This window comes from Rhinolophus sinicus, chromosome 8 (assembly GCF_057876585.1).
Source record: "Rhinolophus sinicus isolate RSI-liver-muscle chromosome 8, RSI-T2T, whole genome shotgun sequence".
Taxonomy (NCBI): Eukaryota; Metazoa; Chordata; class Mammalia; order Chiroptera; family Rhinolophidae; genus Rhinolophus; species Rhinolophus sinicus.
Window position 1 is genome coordinate 37,277,794 of NC_142508.1, and position 23,397 is coordinate 37,301,190.

The window sequence follows — 23,397 nt, forward strand, 5'->3', positions numbered from 1 at the left end:
CCCCTCTTCCTCTCTTCTCTGCCCTCCCTCCCCTCTGCTCTCCCCCCTCCTTTCCTTCCCCGGCAGCCTCCCCCATCCCGCTCCCTCCCTCCCCTCCCTCCCGCTCCCCCTCCATCATCAGTATTCCGCTCCCGTCTCCGCCGCTCTCGGCTGCTCTCGGTCGCTGCCGCACCGTCCGAGGCGGGGGCCGGGGCCGGGGCCGGGGCCTGGGGGGGGTGGGGTGGGGGGAGAGCGGCGCCGGCGGCCCGCGGAGGGGGGAAGGAAGGAGGGAAGGCTGGAAGGAAGGAAGCAAGGAAAGAAAGAAGGAAAGAAAGGAAGGCAAGAAGGAAGGCGGGTGGCGGGCAGGCAGGCGAGGGCGCCGGGCCGGGCGGCAGGCGGGCGCGCGAGCCAGGAGGCAGAGCGGCCCCCCGAACCCCGCTGCTGCAGCTGCGGAAGCCCCCTCCCCATCCCGGAGCCGGGGAGGGGGGATAACGTGCGAGACTCGGGCCGGCCGCAGCCCCGCCCCCCGCGCCTCCCCGCAACGGGCCTCGCACCCCAAATCCCTGTGCCTCATTGGGGGGGTCCTCCCCCCGCGGGCCGGGCATGCTGCCTCCCGGAAGGAGACCCTTTCATCGCTGTGAGTAGATACCGAGGGGCGCCGAGCGGGGGCGGGAGGCGGAACAGCGGGGAGCGGGTGGGGGACATTCTCTAATTAGGGGACAGTGGTCTTAGGCCTCCTCCGGGATGGGGGGCGGCGGCAGAGGACAGTGGGCGGGGTCTGATGGAGAGCCGAAGCGGGTGGGGGAAGTAGCCAGGTGGGGGTTCTCTGAGCCAAGCGAGTTCTGTGTTGGGGGGTTCACAGCTGCCTGGGGACGGGTCGGGTGGGGGGTGCACGTCTGGCGGTCGCTGCGTATCCAGCTGTGGGGTTGAGGATGTAGGCTTGGGATGGGGGTCTCCTGAGCGTAGGTAGGTCTGGGCCCCCCTTTCTGGGGCGGGAGTCCGGGTACTTCTCCTCCATTGCCCCTCCCACCCTCCACACCGCTGCTGCTTGGGATGGGGGGGGCACGCCAGTAATGGGGAGGGGGGGAAGAGGCGGGCACGGGGTTTCCTTGGTGACCGCGCCTGGCAGGAGCGGTTGCCTTGGCAACCGGGGAGAACCGGGGAGTTTGGGAAGTGTGGATGGGAAAGACGGAGGGGGTGACTGGGAAGCAAGACAACCCCTCCCCAATCTTAAGCCATTCTCCCTCTGGAGTCCCCCGACCCCTTGATGGTGGGCAACTGAACCCCTGCCCCGCCCTCTTCCCAAGACCCTCTTCCTTGACTCCATTCTGCTCTGGGGCCCTCTATCCTTGGGCACGTGTCTCGCTGGGACCACTGCCTCCCTCCCCCGTCCTTAGCCTTGGCCTCTTGGGCACCGCCCCTCCCCCCAGGTGCTGCCCTCCAGAGGCTTCCCACCCTCACACCTGCTCTTCCAGGACTTTCTAACTGCACCTCACCTTCCCCTCAGGATTCTCTCACCCCTCATCTCTGACTCCCCACCTCAGATGCCTTCCTCCCTTGACCCTCTCCCCAGGACACCCCAACTTTAGCATCTCTCAGCACTCGCAGCCTCTCTCTCTTAGACGCGTCTCTGTCTGGGACCCCCTCTATGACCTTTCTTCACACAGAGCCCCTGTCTCTTTACCCCTGGGAGCCCCCGATCTCAGACTCTCCAGTACTAGGGCCCTTCTCCCTGGAACCTCTTTCTCCAACCCTCGGCTCCTCCCAAGTCCCCATCAGTCCAGGAAGCCAGAGGCCCAGGCTCTATCCAGGGTTCCGCCCACGTTTTCAAGCCCCCTCTTCCATGGGCTCTTCCCCTGGGCCAGGGGCCCAGCCAGTCTCAGGGCGGGGTCTGAGTCTGGCTGCCCTGGATGCTTCATCGCCCACCCACCCTATCCTCTTCTCTCTGCCACTCCCATCTTGACCCTCGTCTCCCCACCCCCACCTCGCTGCTCCTCCTAAGCACCCTCCCCTTCTCCCTGCCCGGCTCCCTGCAGCCTCAGCCCCACTCTCCTGAGGACACTTTCTCAGGGTGGGGAAATCCCCCGGGGAGAGCCCAGCTGGGAGGGGGGAGGGGACAGGCGCCTCAGGGCTGCCCCTCAGCCCCCTCCCTGCCCCCCCCAGCTGGGAGCTGCAGTGGAGCCTCCGCAGAGCCCCATTGCTATGCGCCTCACATCCCAAGTCCCAGCCGCGCAGCCGCCAGACAGGAACTCAGGCTCCAGCGGCAGCTGGGAGTAGCCAGAGTCGCTTCCCTCCTGGTCCAGGCAGCCGGCAGCAACCTCTCCCCCCTAAAAACTCCCCACCCCCCAGGACCCTGGCCAGGATCAGCCCCTTCCTCTTCCTGTAGCATCTTCTGGCTCCTCGCTCCTTCTAAGGAAGCCTCCTCTTCTCCTTCCCACCTTCCTCCTGCTCTTCCCTGGGTCCCATCTAATCTTGGCCGGCTGATTGTCCAAATGCACACTCAGAAAGGAGGGTCAGGGAGCAAAGCAGCAGACAGGCATGAGAGACTCTCAGACAAGGCAGGGAAGGTGGGACCCAGAGAGATGGAGGCCCAGCCACAGTGAGATAGGGGCCCCAACTCCCAAACAGACACACACACACAATTAGAGAGCCAGACAGACATGGTTACTTAATTTCCAAAAGAAAGGGAGAGTCAGGGAGACAGGGCAACTCCATCTGCACACACACAGGAGCGACAACCAGCGGGCCAGGCAGAGACACAGGGAGCCACAGACTCAGGGATGGTGGGGACAAACGCAGGGTGCTGGCAAGAAGGATCCAGAGAACACTGGCCACCAGGTGTGGGGGTGGGGAGGATGGAGGCATAGTATGTGACTTGTCAGAGCAACCAGAGAGACCAGGGTCAGCCATAGGCGGAGGGTGGGAACGTGTGAGAAAGACACAGAGGCACGCGTAGGCGGAGGGTGGGCAGAGGGGCGCGAGCACACACACACACACACACACACACACACACAGTCATTCACTGGCAGCCAGAGACCCAGATGTGAAATCGGAGACCCAGTGACACATGCAGCTGTGGTACCCAGAGTAAGCCAGAGAGACCGGCTGAAAGACCTGGAGTCTCGTGCATACACAGAGACCTGGGGGGAGAGACAAAGGCAGCTCCTCATGGAGAGAGCCGCTGGCCCGCGACCTCCCACTCACAGAGAGACACAAAGGAAGAGGCTCTAAGGTGGACTCAGAGCTACAGAGGTGCAGCCCCACTGGCAGCAAATGCAGTTGCACCCAGAGAGAGCCCAGTGTGGGGGGCACCCGTGCTGTGTGTGCTGGAGGGACAGCCAGCCCCATCAGACCCAAGCAGTCCCCCTTAATCCCTCCTAGAGGCGGTTAAGAGAATGCTCCCGCGGCAGAGGGCTCCCAGGGGGTGTCCTCAGGATTGGAGATTTCTGGTGTCAGAGGGCCACTGACACATCTCTTGAAAGCAGCCAGAGCTAAGCACACTCGAACAAGCGCACAGAGGCCACAGAGTGAGAGGCAGATCTTCAGGCCGAGGTGCTGTGACAGGGAGGGGAAGTGCCAAATTCTCAGCCTCTTAAGCGCCCTGGCTCAGTCTCTGGCCATGGTCCCCACCTCTGTCTGCTCTTCTCCCCACCCTCATTGCTCACCTGTCCTGCCTGCTGGGATCTTCATCAGCCCTCCCCTCTTTCACCCCTTCCCCATGTCTCTGGCCCAGCATCTGTCATAAGGTGTTACCTGGGCTTCCTGTCTATGAAGCCGCTGGGTCTCCCACCCCACCCCACCTCACCCCACAGCCCAGTGCCTTCCTGTCCTCACTCATCTGTCTGTGCCCTGGACTCATTCATCACGCTTTCTCTCTCCCACCCCATCTTCTGCGAACCGCCTCTATTTCCATCTCAGCCCAGCACCATCTCTGCTCCTGTGTCAGTCTCCCTCTCCTCTTCTTGTCCCCTCCTCCTTTTGCCCCGCACTCACTTCCCCACATCCCTGTGCACATCCACTGGTGTCATCCTGTGGGCCATGAATTTATTTCCCCTAACGCTATCAAAACGTTCAATTTGTTGCCAACATTTTCCCCCCCAAAATTAGCGATTTCACATAGAAATCTATTCTCATCACAAGAAAAGAAATTTGTGACTGTATGAGTGTGTGATGATGGATGTTAACTAGGCTTATTGTGGTGATGATTTCGCAAATATTGAATCATTATGTGGTACACATGACACTATGTAATGTTGTGCCAATGGTATCTCCAAAAAGCCCAGACTATCAGCTCTTTTGAAACAACCGTTCCTCCCCCGGGGAGCAGTGGGCTGTGCTCAGGTGCAGGCCACCTCCTACTCGCCTCTCATCTGCCTCACCCATAGGTCTCACCGGCCCCTCTACCCCTCCACCTCTGTTGTTTCCTCTTCTCTTTGCCCTCCACATGGGACTCCTGTTGCCCTGTCACTCTCTCCACACTCCTTCCCTTGGTTTCCTTCCAAAACCTGAGCCTCTTTTCCAGGCCTCTCAGCCCACCCTTCTCCCTCCATCATCCCCAGGCAGTTTTGTCCCAGCTCCTAGCCTCCCTGTAACTGTGCCCTGCTTCCGCCTACACTGCCTCCCTGCCAGGCCCAGGATGGGAAGACTTGTAAGACCACCAGGGTGCAGAGCACACGCAAGTGCCCCATGGTCACTGTGGCCCCTCGCTATGTTCTTGTGTCAGCACGGCATGAAGCCACCATGGTCAGCCTGCCCTCAGCTGGCTGACAGACCCCACACTCTTGTCCCTCTGGAGCTGTGTAGGATCCGATGCACGGCGCAAGCAGGGGTAGGTTTCCCTGTGTGGTGGTGGGGAGGGGGCACCTTTGGAAGCTCATCAGAGAGCGGGTCTCGGAGGACCCCGGGTGAGCTCAGTGCTTCTCATCAAAGTACAGTAATGGGCCTGGGGCTCCGGTCAGAGGCGGGGCTTCACTCGGTCCCACCTCCAGGCCAGGGTTCCGATGACCACTCAGGCCCGCATTGGTCCTTCACATCACCCTGTGGGAGGAGGGGGCACAGCTGTGCGTCCTCTCTGGAAGGGTGGAGGGGCAGCTCATCTCTCAGTTCAGGAGCCGTCCATCCCCAGTGGGGAGATGAGAGTGGGATGGGTCTGCCAGACAGGGGGATGGCAGGAGAGTAAGAAGAGTGGCAGGATGCCCCCTCGTTGCCTGGAAACCTACCGGCAACTGTTGTCATGACAGGTGGAAGCGGAGGGGCTGCATGGGAGGCCTAGGAGATGGTCTGTCTGGGCCCTGGTGGGGTGGACAGACAGGAGTCCGCCTCAGGGGACTGCTAGGTCCCCAAGAGGGCTGCTGAGAGGGAAAAAGCTGGGTCCTGGTGGGGGACTGAGGAGCCTGTGTATGACCCAGACACGGAGGAGAGAGGAAGTATGAGTGAGCTGGGGCAGGGGGGCAAAGCCCAGGCCACTCCTGTCTCAGTTGTGTCCCCCTGAACTCCTCAGTCCACATCCCTGCCCGGGAAGTTGAGCGCAGGCCCCAGAGCTCTTGTTCAAATACTGCCACAAAGGTCAGAAAGCATTGCCAGCTCCAGCTCTCCGGGAGGGGCAAACCCCAGGCAATGAATGCAGAGATTTGCCCTCCTCTGGCCTAGAACCCCCACACACGGGGTGGAGAGAGTAATAATGAGCTCACACCCACTGAGTGCTTCCCAGGAGCCAGGCTCTGTGTTGAGCACCCTGTGTAGTTTGTCTGTCTGTTTACACCTCACGGCAGCCTTGTGAGGGAGGCACCATTATGATCGTTAATGTGACATATGGGGAAACTGAGGCCCAGAGCCATGACGCCCCTTGCCCAAGATCACATGGCTGGAAGTGGCAGAGCTGGGACTGCAAACCCAGGCATTGGCCTCCCCCAGTTGAGGCCCAGAGAAGGGAACACACTTCTCCATGTGGAAATAGAATCGCTGATAATAACCATTAGATTTTTACTAACAGCCAACACATAGAAGATCAGACTTTCAAATAGACAGTGGGGTTGCTGGAACTCTGGCCTCTCAATCTTCTTCGTGCTCTGACAGCCCCAGAGGGGAAAGGACCCCCCCCCCCCCCCGTTCGGCTCTCACAGTTGCCTGTCCTTATCTAGGTGGAGGATCCAATCCATGTCCAGCTGGCAGGGGCAAGGCCTCTCAGGTGCCTCTAAGAGCCCCCCAACCTGTAATGAATGACTGCCAGAAAGGCTGGATTAATGTATGGGGAGTGATGGGGGACAGTCACAGAATGAGGCAAAGATTTGTTCTTCTGACCCAGAGGGAATAAAGGATGACCTTTAATATAGTAGCTGTCATTAGACTGGACAGGTCACCATGACTCCCCACCAAACTAGGTGTCATCATCTTCACAGACAGAGCCTGGGGGGCAGGAGGGGGATGCCAGCAAGAAAGTAGCAAGTCAGAGTTGAAGCCCAAGGTTCCTGACACCAACTCTCTTTCCGCCTCCCCCCCAAGCAGGAGCGCCAGTGTGACGGGTGTGCACAGTTATAGAATCACTTTATTGGCCGCTTCTCTTTAAAAAGAGCAATGTGTGTGTGTGTGTGTGTGTGTGTGTGTGTGTGTTTAATTTTATTGGGGAACGTTGGGGAACAGTGTGTTTCTCCAGGGCCCATCAGCTCCAAGTCGTTGTCTTTAATCTAGTTGTGGAAGGCGCAGCTCAGCTCCAAGTCCAGTCGCCGTTTTCAATCTTTAGTTTCACAGCCCAGCATCCCATGTGGGAACTGAACCGACAACCTTGTTATTGAGAGCTCTCGCTCGAACCAACTGAGCCGTCCGGCGCCCCTATTGAGCGCTTTTTATGTGCAGGGCACCACACTCGGCCCACCACAGGTATTGGACCACCAAAGCCCTGCCGCCTTGGGAGGTAGGTTAGCTATTTTCCCTGTTCTAAAAATGAGCAAACTGAGGCCCTGAGAGGTGATGTCTCCTTCCCAAGGCCACAGGGCTAGTCTCTGTGGCAGTTGAGGTTCTGACTGGGTCTGGCACACCCCTACACAGAGCAGGGGGCAGGGCGGAGGGGAGGTGGTTATTCATCCGGAAATAGAATGGGCAGCGAGGTGCCCTTCGAGGCCCGTGGCTCCTTGCTCCTCAGCTTGTGTTCCGGGCCACATCCTCTGGGGAGATCTCAGCCCACCATGAGCCACCCAAACACCAGCTCAGCATCTGCACCTTCACAAGGTCCCCAGGTGATCTGGGCGCACATTGATGTCTAAGAAGCACTGCTCCGGTTCAAGTAGTTTTTCACTTTTTATTGCTTTTAATAGTAATGCTCTTTTAACACACGAAATAGTTGTGCACCACCCATTCCCACCCCAAGACAGGCAAGAGATCTCAGCCTCGCCCTTCCTGGGGACAGCAAGGTGAGAAGGAGCCAAGGAGGCCAGCTCGCACCATGCCCCTCCCGGCCTGCAAACTCAGCCTCACACACCCCTGCAGAAGCCTTGGCAATGACCTTGGCAATGGCCACTATTTTCAAAACCACCCACACCAGGCCAGGTCCTAGCTCTCTCCCGGTAAATTGAATTAAAGGGAGTTAAGTTGCCCCCATCTCCCAGAGGGGCCTGCCTCTGTCTGGGTGTCCCTGCACAGCCAGGACCTTGGCCTCCCCAATATGCCCTTCTGTGTAGTGGGGCTGCTGTGGCTCCTCCCCCCGGAGGGGTCGGCATGTTCCCTGTAAGAGCCCAACAGGGCAGCTAGGCTGGGCGGCAGAGCAGAAAGAGTCCCAGCTTTGGGGACTCAAGCAGAAGCAGTTCCAAGCGCCACTGGGGTTTAGCTGGGACGTCCTGGGATGGCCGTGCCAGTGGCTAGAACCACACTGTCCAAGACAGTAACCACCACAGTCATGTGTGGCCATTGATTAAACTAAATTAATACTTCAGTTCCTCGGTCACACTTACCGCAGGGCAGGGGTAAGAGCACCGTCGCCACACGTGCTGGTGGCCACCATATTGGACAGTGCATTGTGTTGCGGATGGCGACGCATCAAAACATCGCAATGATTGCATACTGGCGGGTAAACAGCTGGTGCTCTAAGGCCTTCATATAGTGAGTGTCTGGTCATAAAGTATCTTATTAATTCCCATGTCGCCGATGAGGAAATGGAGGGATCGCAAGACACAGTTCCTAGCACTCTGTCAGCACGTCCTGTTTTACAGAGAAGGAAATGGGAGCCCAGGGATGACGGCAACCGGTCAGGCTTGTGTCCCTCCGCCACTGCTCCCCAGTCAGGCCTACAAGCAAAGATTGGGCTGGGCGGCCTGTGTCCAGGGACCTCTCCATTCTCTTCCCCCAACTTCCTGTCCTCTCTCTCCCCTTTCTATAAGAAGAGCCTGGCCCCTCCCTCTCCATCACCTCTTACATCTCTTCTATGTTCTGCCTTTGTAAAGTTCTGCTTTCACTGTAGTTTTTCATTAATTCCCTCCTCTCCATCCCCATGGCCCCAGCAGTGGCCTTATCCTCTTCCCCAGACCCTTGGCCCAGCTCCTCCCCGGCCTCCAGCCTCCCCTCTCCAGTCCCCTCAGAGGGGTCTTTCTAACCCAGAGGTGACCCTGCCCTCCCCTGTCACAGCACCCCCCCCAACACCCCAGCCTCTCAGCCTGCTGTGGAGGTGGCACTGTAACTGGGCTGGACACCATGCAGCTCCCTGACCCCCTCTACCTCTCAGGCCCCCAGGCCTTCGCACACGGGTCCGTCCCCTTCCTGCTTGTCCTCAGGTCTTAGCTGCGACATCACCTCCGCGGGCCAGGGGCAGTGCCTGGCTGAGATGGGCCCGGGCCCCCACCCGTGCTCAGCCTCTCCCTTAGCCTTTGAACATCTCCCATCTGTACCACTAACTCCCTAAAGACAAAAAAAAACAGGTCTCATTGGCCCCTGTGCACCGGGTGCCAGCAGGGGACCCAGCATGAGGTGGGGCGCTTGCCAGCTCTTTCTTCATTCAGCAAGTATTGACTTGTGGGGGGTCAGTGTGTCCTAGGCACTGGGGACGCAGTAGGCACTGGCCACACAAAACTCCCTGCCTGGAGAGCTCACCTTCTAGTGGGGAGCTATCTAGACAATAAACAGAACAAATCGCTGTCTGTCAGGGGATGCCAGGCTGTAGGAAGGCTGCGAAGAAAAGAAAGTAGAGGAGATGGAGGTGGGGGCAAAGAAACCCTCTCCAAGGTGGCATCGGAACAGAGACTAGAAAGGAGACCGAGAGAGCCTGTTAGATAGCTCAGAGCAGAGGGAACAGCAGGCGCAAAGGCCCTGAGGTGGGAGTGGGCCTGGTGTATGGCTGGAGCCTGGGGCAAGAGCCACCAGCCAATATTTGTTAAATGAGCATATGAAAGACCAAATAAAAGACCAGTCAGTGTTGTATATACCGCCTTTGTTGACTTTTTTTTTTTTTTTTTTTTTTTTTTTAGTAAAGAAAGACCAGTTAGTGCCTCTGAGTGGAGAGTTGAGGAAGATAGGAGAGGACCATCCCCCTCCTCCAATCAAGTCACCCCTCCCCAGCTCCACCTCTGCCCCTGAGAAGCTTGGTCCCATCGCCTAGTGGCTGGTCACCTGGGCAGGTCCTGAGCTGACTCCCCAGCCCTGTGTCCTCATCAGCAACTATGAGGGGCCAGGGCAGTCCTTTTCCCAGGGTTCTTCTATCTTAAATGTTAGGGGCCTGTCAATTCTCAGGGCTTTGGGGTTGATTTGATCTTTAGAAACATTTAGGACACGGGCTGGCTCAGAGGGACACACATGTGAAATTGTTTCATCCATCCCCAAAGCCTGTGCCGCCTATACCCTCCCCCCACACCTCAACAGCTCCCCTCCTTGTGCATATGACAGGCATCCAGAGAGAGAAGCATCAGCTCTCCCTGGATTATATGTCTCCCCACCTTCCTGGCTCCAGGCTCCACTTCTGCCTCAGTCCCTCACAGTTGGGAAGTTCTAACCTCCATCTGTCTTGCTGCGATGGCAGTCAATTTCCTATCTTTTCTCTCACCTTCTGAACTTCTTCCCCCAAAATGAGTATTCCTGACAGGAATGTTCCCTGCCTCCCTTTTCTCCTCGCCCCACCTCCCCTGGGCCCCCCGAGTTTCCAATCTGCCATCTACCTGAATCCTTTCCGGCACAGTGCCCGGGATTTCTCAGAGCTTGGGCTGAGGAGAATGGTAGGCCTCCGGCCCAGGCCTCGAGCTCCTGGACCTCCATGCCTCTGCCTTCCTATGGATCTGCACTTCTCTGTCCGCCGGCCCCCTACAGTCTCCCCACCGCCACCCCCAAGCACATACTGCTCTCCAGTTTTTGTCTTTGTTTCTGTCTCACTGTGTCTCTGCCCCTTTCATACCTCTCCTCTCTTTGGGGCCTCTTGCATCTGTCTGCTTTGTCCCTTGCACCAGCTGGGGGTGAAGAGCAGGTATGCTGTGCTGAGGCCTCTCCCAGAGCACTGGGATGAGAAAGGCAGGGTGGTGACCTGGCCAAGTTCTGGACCTTGGGTTCCAATCCCTGCTGTCCCGTGCAGGCTGTGTGACCCTCAGCCAGTGCCTACAGCCCTCTGGGTCTGTTTCTCCATCTGTAAAATGGACACAAGAACAGTTGCCTCCTCCTAGAGCCACAGGGAGGAACCAGTGGCCCAAGGCGTGCACCATGCTTATTAGTGTGGCACTAGACACGTAGCAAGTACTTGGTTAATGCTTGCCATCACTATTAGGGGTTCATGGGTGGGGGTGGGGGGCATCACAGAGGGCAGGTCACAAAGCCTCTGCAGCAGGGTGTGGAGCAGCGGCGGGGTTGTCACATCCTGTGCAGTGGGGATGAAGGCAGGGGCTTGTGGGCGCACAGCTGTTGAACAACATACTCCCCAGGGGACCTCCGTGGGGATTTTCGCAGCCATCATGACAAGCTTGGGGGTCCCTGGGGTCCCTTGACCCTGGCGTGGCCAACCAGGAGGGGCCAGTTCCTAGCTGTGCGTTTGGCCTCTGTGCCTCAGCTTCCCCACCTGTGCAGTGGGGATAATAGCAGCCTACTCTCAGAGGACAAATGGGGGAACTACAGAGCAGTGCCTGGTCAGTGTCGGCCGTGTGGCAGACGTTACCGCTATTGGTAGTGGTGTTATTTAAGGAGTTGGTACAAATTAGAAGCATACACGGTGCCTGGCTTTGGGAACATGCTCAGAAGAGGAAGGGTGAGCCAGCACTCCTGTCGTGGGTGGTGGAGGGGTGTATCTGGGGACAGCCGAGTCCAGACTCACAGTCCTACCTAGGAGTGTAGCTCACAAAAGTGGTATCTGAGCTGCAGCTCCCTTCAGGGCATGGCATTTAGTGGGGTGCACTGGGGACCTGCTGTTTGGAACCTGGACTATAGTATCTGGGCAGGTCGTTGAGCTGGGGTCAGTGGTGTTTGCGGCCTGTGCATGTGCTGCTTCCGCTGGGCAGGCCTCCTGGGTTGGAAAGGGACCTCAGGATCGGGATAAGTCTGAGGCGTGAGCCTGAGGTGAGCACCTGCTGGAGTGTGTCCTGGGCTGGTGTGCAGAGTGGGGGTCGTGGCTGGGCAGGTGTGCCTCAGTGTGATTATGTGAGGGAATGCGGTGTAACTAGGGAGAAATAGGGACTAACAGCAATGATAACTTATCCGTTCATTCCTGATGTTTGCTGAGCACCTGCCACGTGCCAGGAACCATTGCAGATGCTGGGAACCAAACCTCGCACAAAACAGACGCAGCCCCTGCCCTTGGGGTGCTCACACTCCAGGGTGTGGGCTTATAAGAGGTCAGGTGGCGAAAAACAATATATAGAAAAATAAAGCAGTGAAGGTTCTGGAGAGGGGTGGGGGGGTGAGGGCTATGTGATGCAAGGTGGTCAGGGTGGCCTCACTGAAAAGGCCACATCTGAGTAAAGACCCAAAAGGAGACAGGGACAAATGGGGAGGAGAGGACCAGGCAGAGGGAAGAGTGAGTGCAAAGGCCCTGAGGCAGGCATGTACACAACCTGTTGTGGAAGCGGAAGAAGCCAGGGGGGCCTGAGGTGGTAGAATGAGGAGCAGGGGGAGGATGTAGGAGCTGAGGTCACAGAAGCCCCCGGCCTGGGGCGAGGGGTCTTGTAAACCAGTGATGTCTCTGCCCCGACACCCTGGTGAGATAGACGGAGCAGGAGCGCCTGCTGAGCAGAGGAGGGCAGGGTCCGATTTGGAAGTTGACAGGACTCTCTGACTGGCGTGGAACAGACTGGGAGGGTGGCAAGGGTAGAAGTGGGGAGACCACTGAGGAGGTGCCTCGGATCATTGGGAGGATGGTGGCTGGGCCAGAGTGACGGCCTGGGGCGGGAGGGGGTGAGAAGTGGCTGCCTGCCTTGTAAAGTGGAGCTGTGTACGGAGCACTTAGCTAGTCAGTCCCTCAAAGGCCCGAAGAGACAGATACTATTATTATCCCTGTTTCACAGCCTTTTCCTGCAGCTCAGAAAAATGAAGTCCGTGGCCTGAGGCCGCATAGCAAGTAAACAGCGGACCCAGGATTCAAACTCAGGTCGTGGGACTGGAGCATGGTGCTGTCCTCTGTTCTTTCTTTTTTTTTTAAATGTATTGGGGTGACATTGGTTAGAATGTGCTCTCCTCTTGCTGCTTCTCTTTTGTGGCCTGTGGGTGTCCTGGCTTTGAGGGTGAAGGTAGCATTTGTCAGCACCTATACCAGTGTCTGCACGTAGTAGGACCTCAGAAAATATTTGTTGCATGGATGGATGGACTGACGGTTGGGTGAATCAGATGAACAAATGCAACCTCCCTGCCCATTTTACAGAAGTGTATGAGGAGGCAGATATCAGGACCAGGCTGGGGTCCAGGGCAGAGAGCTGCATGTGGACATGGGTTTCTGTGCGGCATGAATGGGAGCTGGCCCTCAGCGGAAGGGCTGGGGTATTGGTGATATGGGCCCCAGTTCACTGGTATATCAGGGGTGGGAGTTGGAGTAAATGGCTGTGCAGTGTGGTGGGAGCCTTTGGAATCTCCTGGGGAGCACCGTGTGCTAGGCTGTCTACCCTAGGGCTGGGGGACAGGTGCAGGAGGGGTGCTTGTGGCCAGTGGAGGGAGGGGGCCAGCGGTAGTCCTGCCTGGTTATGCAGCTGATGAGGCTGTCTGTGCCACGAGGCCAGGCTTGGCATGGCCCAGACCCTCCTCCCTGGGCAGCCCAGCCGTCAACGTCCTCCCCCTTACTTCCTCGACCTTCCCTGCTGCCCAGAACCAATGGGTTAATTAGATAACGGAGCCTTTGATTAGCGGAGGAGGGGGAGGCCTGGGAGGACTGGAAAGGAAGGGGGGCCGAGGAGGAGGGGAGGCGCCCTCCCCGTTCAGGAGAGAAAGGCAGAGGGAGGGGTGAGAGGGAGGGAGCTGAGGCACAGCTTGGCTCTGCACTGCCGTGTGACTAGAAATTGTAATCGCGGAGAAAGAGAGAGAGAGACAGACAGAGCCTGGCTGAGAGAGACCAAGACAAACGGACAGACAGAGAATCTGACTGAAACCGGCTCCCAGACACAGAGAGGGTGATGGGGACCGAGCGAGAGTGAGGAGGAGATGGAGGAGAAGGAGAGAGGGGGCCTGGTGGTCCCAAGGGAAGCCAGACAGTGAGGGGGGAGCCTGAAGAGGGGGTTGAGGCCTGAGGACAGGAACAGCGACCTGAGGTGGAGGGGCTGGGAAACAAAAGAAGGGGGCTGGGGTTGGCGGCTGGAGAGAAGAGAGGCTGGCAGTGGGGGGGAGAGTCGAGGTAGAGGTGGGGGTGGGGGTAGGAGACAGGAGGAGGCGAGCAGGGAGGGGAGAAGACTGCTGCAGTGGCCTGTGACAGCTGCCCCCCCAGGGGTGGGAAGGGCGACAGGAGGGGGGGGCGCGGGGAGACCCAAGAAGCTCCTGCGCCCCCCCCCAGCACAACCTGGACAGGAAGTCCCAGAGAACTGGGGAGGCACAGCCCCTGGCGGACTGGAGCATGTGGAGGAGGGGGCCTGGGGCGCAGGGAGAGGCCCAGCGGAAGCCGAGCCACCGGGGTGAGTGTCCCCCTCTCTGGTCGGGGGACAAGGACAGAGATGGCCGAGGGCACAGGAGGGAAGGGGAGGGAGGCCCAGCCGCTGCAGGAGCTGTGATGGGGTGGGGGCTGGTGGCAGGAAAGGTGGGGACAGATGTAGAGGTAGAAACTGACTGGCAGGCATGGACCTGCGGTGGGCTCTGCAGGCTCCCATGGCCCCAGGGGCATCCTGGCCTATGGGTCCCCCAGCCTCAAATCCTGGCCCTGGTGGGCTCTACCAGTCTTATGAGGAGGGACCGGAGTGGTGGGCTAAGGACAGGAAGGAGAATTGTCTCCCTGTCACACTCGGGGAAGCAAAGACTCCACAGCCCTCACATCAAATAGAGGCACACACAGCCCCAGCCCTCCAGGGAGAAAAATGAGTCCAGGATACAGGCAGAGAATAAACCCCCTCTCTCTCGTCCCTGTCTCTGTCTCCGTCTCTGTCTGTCCCTCTGTCTCTGTCCCTCTGTCTCTGTCTAGCTCTCGCTTGCACACTCGCACTCAGGCACACAGACATGCACATGCATTTTGATCTGAGTAGAAATGATCTAGGAAACCGCAGAACGAGAGTGAATGTGTGTGTGTGCACGCACATGTGCGCGGGGCCTGTGTCGGTGGGTCTGAGTCCACTGTGTGAGGGCGTGCCCCGTCGCTGCTGGTGGTGTGAGTGGGCAGACAGCTCATGGGGAGCTCTTTGGTCAGCCTGGCGGAGCAGAGCCTGCCGGCCCGCGTGGGTGCATCTGTGTGTGCCCTACACTGCATGGAAGGGGGGCTGGGAGCCAGAGGATGGCCCCAAGGCCACCATCCCCTTCCATCCCCACCAACCAGCTCCGTGCACTGGGACAAGCCGCTTTACCTCCTAGCGCCTCACTCTCCTCATCTGTAAATCGGGCCCCTTCCTCCTCTGGTTATTGTAAGGCTTCTTTCAGTGAGACAGCAGTGGATGGGGTCTGGTGCATGGGAAAGGCTTACGCAGAATTCCAGAGCCGGTGTTATTATTGTTGTTGTTATTGTCGCTATTAGTTTATCTTCCTTTCCCTCTCTTGTCCTGTGGATGTAGGGGTGGGAAGACCTGACCCCACACTACCCACCTCCTCCAGAACTCAGGCACAAGGTCCCCAGCCCCCAGCACCGTCCTGCGGCAGCTGCTGGCACAGGCCCTCCACACACTGTCTTGGCCTTGAGCACCTGCCACTCCAGGGCAGACTGGGCCCCCACCTCCCCCAGCACTGCCTCCTGTCTCATCCCCCACCTGTCACCTCCACAGTTGCCTTGTCTGGCACCTCACCTTCTCTCAGGTTCCCCTGTGAGACTAACTGAAATCCCTGCAGCTGCTTCGAGGCCCACAGAGCCTGGGCTGGGCCAGAGGACACTGAGGGCCGAGAGTGATGGAGGGTGTGTGGACTGGGAAACTCGGCCTCCTTGCAAACACTCCAGGAGAGAGGAGAGAGGGGAGGGGGCAGGAGGCTGGGCACCCCTCCTGGAGGCTCACACTGGCCGCTAGAGGACTAGGGTGGGTGCTGTGACGGGAGCCAGACCTACACCCAGATTTCCTGCTGGGTTCTTCCCCCTTTCTCTGTTATTGTCTGTCTGTCTCTCTCTCCATCTCTATCTTTTTATCTACCTTTTTGAAATCATGCACAGAACTAAGTTTTGAATCTGGCTGACTTTTCCATTTACTGGCCAAGAGACCTTGGACAAATACTTCCTCTCCCCCAGCCTCAGTTTTCGGTTCTGTGAAAAGGGCATACAATCTTCCCAGCAGGGAGAGGATGAGATGAGAGGAGTGCAGGGGGCGGGGCCAGCCCTTCCCTGGGCCTCCCTCTGCCTGCTGGCTTGCCTCATCTGGGTCTATCTGTCCCTCCATAGGGGGCTGGGAGAATGAGCCTCTGGGGGCTTGAGCATGGGACAGGGAGGTAGTGATGGTGGCAGCAGCGTCAGAGGGCTGGATGTTGGGGAGAAGCTGGGCCACACAGGTCCCTGACCTTCACTAAGCCTCTCCTTCTTCCCCTCACCCCACAGCCCCCGGCACCCACACGGAGCATGACCATTGAGGATGGCGCACGCCCACGGCTCCCTGTGCCCCCCACTGCCGCCCGGTAGGATGTCCTGGCCCCACGGGGCCCTGCTCTTCCTCTGGCTCTTCTCCCCACCCTTGGGGGCCGGCGGGGGTGGTGTGGCCTTGACATCAGCTGCTGCAGGGGGCTCCCCGCCCGCCACCTCGTGCCCCGCGGCCTGCTCCTGCAGCAACCAGGCCAGCCGCGTGATCTGCACGAGGAGAGAACTGGCCGAGGTGCCGGCCAGCATCCCTGTCAACACGCGGTACCTGAACCTCCAGGAGAACGGCATCCAGGTGAGCCGGGGCCTGTGTGGGGAGGGGTACAGGTGGTGGCTGGTCCTCCACCCTGAGCAGGCGAGGGCCTTCTGGGTGTCCCCACCCACTCTTCACGCCACCCCCTGGACATTCACGAGATGCTGTCTGCATCCCATTACCCTGAACCAAAGCTATCTGGGTTTTCTCGGGCACGAGGCTCCCTGTCTCTGTGTCATTGTGCTGGGGCCCAGACAGGACCACCTGCCCATCTCACACAGTGGGGGACAGGCAAGTGCTGGGCCTGACCTGGTCCTGGAGTCACAGGTTGTGCCAAGAGCCACGCTCCCACAGGGCCTCTGTGCGGTTTGCACCGCACCCAGCCCTGCCTTGCGTGGCCTCAGGCGCGTGATGGCATGACTGTACCTCTGGGTCTTCATCTAAAAAATGGGGGTAATAAGAGCCCCTTCCCGAGGGTTTGGGGTGCAGACTGATAGGTTTAAAATCGCCCTGGCGCCTGGCAAGCACACATTCTCTTTCTGTATGGCTCGCATCTCTGTTTCCAGGAGGGGATGAGACTTGGGGAGTATCCTGTGCCTGGAGCTGTGCTGGGACAGGGCGGCGGCCGCCCCATTAATTATGACTGGCTCAGATGGGCCCTGAACGGGGCTTTGGGGGCAGAGCTGTGCCTGTGTGAAGCTGGGTCCCTCCTCCTCTTCTCCCTTGCTGCTTGGGGCCTCCTGTGCTGAGCAGTGTCCCTGCCACTAGGTACCAGTAACACTAGCCCTCAATTCCAAAAAACGTCTCTAGATGTTGGCCCATACTCCCTGGGATGACTTGCCCCGGTTGGGATCCACTGTTGGTCAGTCCCCTGCCCCCATCGCTGCAGACCTCTCCTGCCCCAGCTCATAAAGCCAGGAGGAAGAGGGCTCTTGTGCAAATGTCCCAGGTTCCCTGGGCTGACATTCCCCTCCTCCACCACACTTCCTGCTCTGTCCCTCTGGAAGGGGGTGGGGTCTGCAGCCCCCATCTGACCCTCCTAGAAAGCCTGGGGACCAGGGCTCCCCTCTGCTAGGGAAAGAGGGGACCTGTTAGGGGGGCAGTGCCAGGCGCACTGCCACAGGCAAGAAGGCTGTCCTCTCCTGGGTGGCCGTGGGGCAAGGAACAGTGAAGCCAGAGTTGGGGTCCGGAAACAGAAGGGGCCGGCTCACATCACCCCACCCCTGCTCCTGCAGGATGGTGTCCTCTGGCTGCAGGCCACCTCACCAGTCACATCCTTACCTCTTCTACCAGTGCGCTTTGAGTCCGCCTCACACCCCTCCAGCTGCAGTCCCAGCTGACCTGTCATGTCCCCCTGAAGGGGGTGACACTCCCCTTCATTGTCATCATACACCTGCCTCTGACTCCATCCATCCAACCTTCATTTATTCACCTGACAGTCAGCAACACCCGTTCTGTGCCAAGCCCTGTCCTAGGTGATGACTATGACTGGCAAAGCCTTTCCCTGCCCCTGGCTGGCTTACATTTTAGGAGGGAAGCAGCAGTAAACAAATAAATGAGCCAGCCGTCAGGCTGGGACAGCTGCGCTAGAGAGCTGGCGGTGGAGGTTAGAGCACCAGGCGGTACATCTGTAAGAAGGAGCTGCTGAGTCCACTCCAACAGTGGCCCAAGGCCATGGCAGCATCTCTTTTTCTCTTTGGGGAGCTTGATGAACAATTTCATCCTACAAATATTTGCTGAGCGCCCACCGAGTGTGGGGCCTGCTCTCAATGCCGCCCACAGACCTGTGGAGGGCACGTAGCTGACAGCAACCGAGCAGCACCCCAGAGCCCTGCCATGTCCTACCTCCTTCAATGCCCGGCCCATCCTCCCAGCGGCCACCAAGCAGCCCTCCGAAACACAAGCGACCAGGTGCTCTCCTTTGCCTAAAACCATCTGCAAGCTTCTGGACTCCAGAATGAAGTTCAGGCTCTTTATTGCAATAACCGATCCCCTTAGTTTAGCCTGACCCAGCCTCTCCGGCCGACTGGTCGCTCTCCCGGTGCTGAGGAGTTGCTCAGGCCGTCGCTCTGCCTGAATATGCCTCTCTTTGGCCCTGGGGTCTCCCAGGCCAGCCTTCCCTCACCGCCTTCCACTCGGGGTCCACAGCCCACCCCAGACACCCCAGCCCTTACCCTAAACGCTTCTGTTGATTAAATGTCTCCCATTTTCTTGTGTGTGGGAGGCAGGGGTCTGGGCACTCAGGACACATCAGTGACCAAAACCAGCAGCCAGCCCTGCCCTCACTGAGTCTGCGGTCTATGGTCTAGACATAGGTGTAGTCGGTCAGTGGTTTGTGTTTGTTAAAGGAAGTGGGGAAAGTAAGTAGAGGGGGAGGGGTGGTGGGTGCAAGAGGGGGATTCTGGCCGCAGCTTTGCAGACACATAGATCAGGGTGGCCTCGTGGAAAAGGTGACATTTGAGCACATGTTTGGGGACGGTAAGGGAGGGAGCCTGGGCACATCTGGGGAAGGGCATTCCAGGCAGGGGGCTGCAAGGTGGGAGGAACAGCCAGGCCTCCAGCTGGAGCAGAGCGAGGGGCCAAGTGAGAGAGCGGGAGGGGAGGGCTGAGAGGGGACAATGGGGGCAGATCCTGCTGGGCCTCATGGTCACAGTGAGAACTTGGGCTCTTCTCTGGGTGGCTCCGGGCAGAAGACAGGCAGGCTCTGACTTGGTCTCTGTCCACGGTGCTGGGCACAGACTGCAGGGGCAAGGGTGTCTTGGCTCAGACAGGCTGGTTGTGGTGGAGGTGCTGATAAGTACGCAGATTCTGGGTCTGTTTTGAAGGTGTAGGTGAGCGGATTTTCCTGCAGAGTGGATGTGGGAAAGGGGGAAGAGAGAGACGGTGACGCCAAGGTCTTAGGTCTGAGCTGGTCCCTTTGGTTGGACCTGTTTGCTCGTGTCTCCATCTCCGGGCTACTGGCCTCCAAAACTTTTTGATCCGCATCCCTGACAGAATACACATGTGAGCCCGGTGGACATAGATGAATTTATTTGTAAGTCAAACATCGTGTATGGCATCCATGCGCTATGTACATTATAAAGCACACACACAAGTGGACGCTGTTAAAAGATTAGGGAACATGCTCGAAGCCCTAACACTGTCATTTCTCATCCTGGGGGTCCCTGCACCCCCACTCTGGAAACCACTGACCCCCCACACTGCACATTCCATGAGGGTAGAGAGTGCCTTGTCCACAAGAGTGGGTGCTTGTGAGCGTTCAGTCGAATTGGCCTCCTTAGTGGACACTTTGCAGGTGGCAGGATGGGGCCACCTTGGGACCTATTAGAGGAGCTTTAAAAATAATAACTTTTTAATTATCTAAATTAAAAAGATGAAAAAAGTCACCCTAGTCCCACCATTTACAGTTGATATAAATAACTACTGCTACATCTTGTTTTAAAGCCTTCCTCGCTCTTTTCGGTGCCTCTGTACATGTATTTTTAAATTATTGATTACAGAATGAATACAAATTAATTTAGAAACACTAGAAAATATACCTGAGTAAAAACGCAGGTACAAAAGCCAGCTGTAATTTGACAGCCACAGGTAACGCCTATGAGTCTTGGTGTCTGCCAGTCCCACACTCTCCACGTACCTTCTCAGTCTGTACGCAGTAGGCTCCGGTCAGTAAACCGATTTCTTGCTGTCCTTTTTTTTCCCAAAGAAAAAACGAAATCACAGAATTTCCTGCTGTTTGCTACTGCTTTTGGCACCTAGGAGCTTCACCGTGAAACGTCCTTGTCCCTGACACTGACCCTCGTCTGTCATGTCGACTCCGGCGCTAGGCGTCCTGGTATTAGGCAGTCCCTTCTTGTTTCCAACGTCTCCACTGACACAATGTCCTTGGTGCTGGTTCTTCCACACATGCTGGATTCTGCCCTTGGGATCAATTCCTACAGGTGGAATTGCAGGGCCGGAGGGCAGATCAGAGAAGCGCTGCCCCGTCAGCCCTGTGTGTCCTGCTCATTTGAGTGTTGTCTTCCCTCGCGGTGGCAGTGAGCCTCCCAAACACGCATGCACACAAGGGGTGTGGCACCAAAGCTCTGTAGAGATGGTCTGAGTTCTGGAGACTTGAGAGCCTCCCCTGTCCATGGTCACTCACTTGTCATCTGGCTCCTGCACAGACTGTTTTGAGGGCAGGGACTTCACCCATTCCCTTCTGGTCTCCCCAGCACCTGGAGCAGAGAGAACCTGGTGCACAGTAGGTGCTCAGCAGACATTTGTGGGTGAATAGAAGGAAGGCACTCTTGCAAGCTCCCACCCAGGGGACTTAGCAGAGGCGGGGGACCATCTGTTAGCGGAACAAGCGTCGAATCCCTGTGGCGCTTTGAGAATGGGGGTGCCCTGGGGCTCCCTTCACCTGTTCCCACTGCCCTGGTCTGTGGAGCAGTGAGGATCGTGGGCTACACGGGAAGTGCGGGGGACTCCAAGTGCACCGACCAAGTGGCTACGCTGAGTGGCCACACTGGCCTCTCACTGGGACAATGGTGGCGACGTTTGGGGAGGGTCAGAATGCCCTTCAGTGACATGATGGGGACAGCAGGTGGTGGAGGTGGTTGTTTGAATGCCCTTCATGGCCAAAATAATATTTTTCAAAATCAGCACTTTTCCGTGCTCCCCTAACTGTGCTTGAGAGCAAGCCCAAAGCCCGCAGAGACCCCTTCTAAGGTGGAGGCATGGGGATGCACCTGCCCTCTGCCTCGAAGCCCTGATGCCACTCAGGCTGAGCCACGTGCCACTGTCCTCACAGCCCCCTGGAGAAGCAGGGGTGGAGCCGGGGCACTGGCTGGGGAGGCATCCTTTGGCCAGGCAGGTCCGGTACCACCCTGCTCCTCTGTCTCCTGGTGGGTCCGGGTAGACCCACTCTCAGCCAGCCCACTCTCCTCCTCAGTGAGACCCCCATCCTGTCGGCTTCCTCCCTCACTGCTTGTGTCCTGGTCCTGCTCTGGTCCCCTCATCCCCAGAGCCAACCACCCTAATGTGTTTATTGTGGATCTTTCTGCTTGTGTGTGTTCTGGAAAATGCTTATTGTTGCTTTGTGTGTGTATATTTTTAATTTATGTAAATGAAGCTGTGTTATAGATGGCTTTCTTTGTCTCACTGTTTTCACTCGGCCTGGGTTGTTAAGAGCCATCCACATGGCTCTGTGTGTGTGTGTGTGTGTGTGTGTGTGTGTCTACTCCATTGCTTTAACTGCTATAGAATTCCCCTTGATGGACACCCCCCCATACCCTGCCCACCTACCCCCCCAATTAGGACAGACACCCAGGAGGCTTCACGCTGCCCCCACCACAAATTCTCCCTTGGGAACCCTTTGGGACGTTTGTGATAATGTCTTGGAATATACACCAGGGGGATTGGTGGCTCAGAGGACATGCACTTAACCTAACAAAGTACTAATCCCAGAGGTTTGTAGCGGGCTGCCGTGGGTCCCTCGGGGGTCTGCCGTGAGGTCACGTGGGCAGAGCGTGTGAGTGCACTTGGCCAGGCGTGTGCTTCTGACCTGAGAAACCAATCAACCCCTCCGAGGGACATACTCAGAGGCACTGTAGAGTTAGATCGGCCCAACTGGAGCAGCCTGTGTCCCTTACAGTCGTGGCCTCAGTTAAATAACTCACGGCATTTTCACCACACGTGATGCAACCACGTAGAGCGGAGTTTCGAAGAACAGCGAATGACACAGGAAAATGCTCAGAATACAGTATTGTGCTTTCAAAGAATTCAAGTAGGATGTCCAATTCGTTTTTAAAACTTAATTTAAAAAACAACAACACACAGCGACCACCCAGAAATGTTAGCAGCACTTATGATTGCAGGGGACAGTTGAGTTTTGACTCAAACTTTCCTCAGGTGTATTGTCAAGCCCGTCTGGGCCTCAGTTTTATCACCACTAAAATGGGGATGATAAATCTCCCTGTCACAGAGCCGCTGAGAAATTTGGTGCCACCATGTGCCAGGCGTTCTTTATGGCCCCAGGGACACAGTGGTCGCTGGTAGATCAGATGAGGCAGCACATGTGTGATGAGTTAGCCTGGCAAGTGGTCAGCTGCCGAGGATGCCAGAGAATGTAGACAGTAAGACCGTTGTCACGGTCGGTCGCCATCGTCTTTCTTGACTCAGAGAAACGGCAACCTCAAAAGCGCGTTCTCTGAGCTCCCGCCCAGCCCAGGCAAGCCCCGCTGGTCCCACAGCCCACCGACGGGACCGTGGATGCCAGCCTCAGTCACTGCTGGCTCCGACACTCAGCACAGAGCCTGCTGTCCTGTTAAATTACCGAATCAGAGAAGCCATGTGGCCTCTAAACCTCATGACAGCCCCAGGGGTGGGGAGTGGTGGCAGTCTCATCTCCACTTTTCAGTTGAGCAAACTAAGGCAGAAAACCCATGTTCCCCTTCCATTAATTACATTCCCTCTCTGAGCCAGCGACCCGCCAGGAGGGTGGGCTGGGAGGATGCATGCGGCCCCCAGTGTCACTCCAAGTCCTAGTTCCATGATCAGCAAACTTCACCCTCACAACCATCCCATGAGTGGTCCTCTCCTTAGCCCCATTTTACAGATGAGGAAATTGTAGGAGAGCGAGACTCTTGTGCAAGAGGCAACCATTAGTGCATGGGGTTGGGACTTAGCCCGGCAGGCTGGCTGCAGAACTTGATTTCTTAATGCTCTTCTGATGCCTGCGAATTTGCAGCTCTGGGTCCCGCGCCCTGGTGACTGGATTGCTGTACTGGCTCTGGCCTCATCCTTGCTCATCAGGATGTTTGCCTCTGCTGCCTCCTGGCCTTCATCTGTCTCCCACCCCCAGCCAGAATCACCACATCAGCCCTGGGCTTTAAACCGGCCCCTGTTCCCCTCCCAGTGAAGACCTTTCCCAAACTGACTGGCCTGGTACCAGCCACACCGCACTCAGGGGCGCCCTCTGCTGGGCCCAGACGCCGCCCCAGCCCTTCGCTTTCAGTCCTTCCAGGTCTCGTCCTCGAATGGCCACACTCACTGTTTCCACTTG

At 57.7% G+C, this 23,397-nt stretch overlaps 1 protein-coding gene across 2 annotated transcripts in view; it reads left to right on the top strand.

Moving 5' to 3' along the window:
* The first annotated feature begins 215 nt into the window (after nt 1–215).
* The window catches only part of LRRC4B (leucine rich repeat containing 4B), a 34,559-nt gene continuing 11,377 nt past the window's right edge, over nt 216–23,397 (top strand). The window contains exons 1-3 of one of the 2 annotated variants that reach the window (XM_074315506.2): nt 216–616; nt 13,904–14,021; nt 16,064–16,394. In XM_074315506.2, coding sequence (XP_074171607.1) covers nt 16,098–16,394 — 297 coding nt within the window. In that variant the 5' untranslated portion in view covers nt 216–616; nt 13,904–14,021; nt 16,064–16,097. The remainder of the gene's footprint in view (nt 617–13,903; nt 14,022–16,063; nt 16,395–23,397) is intronic. The other variant, XM_074315505.2, reaches the window with a different exon arrangement.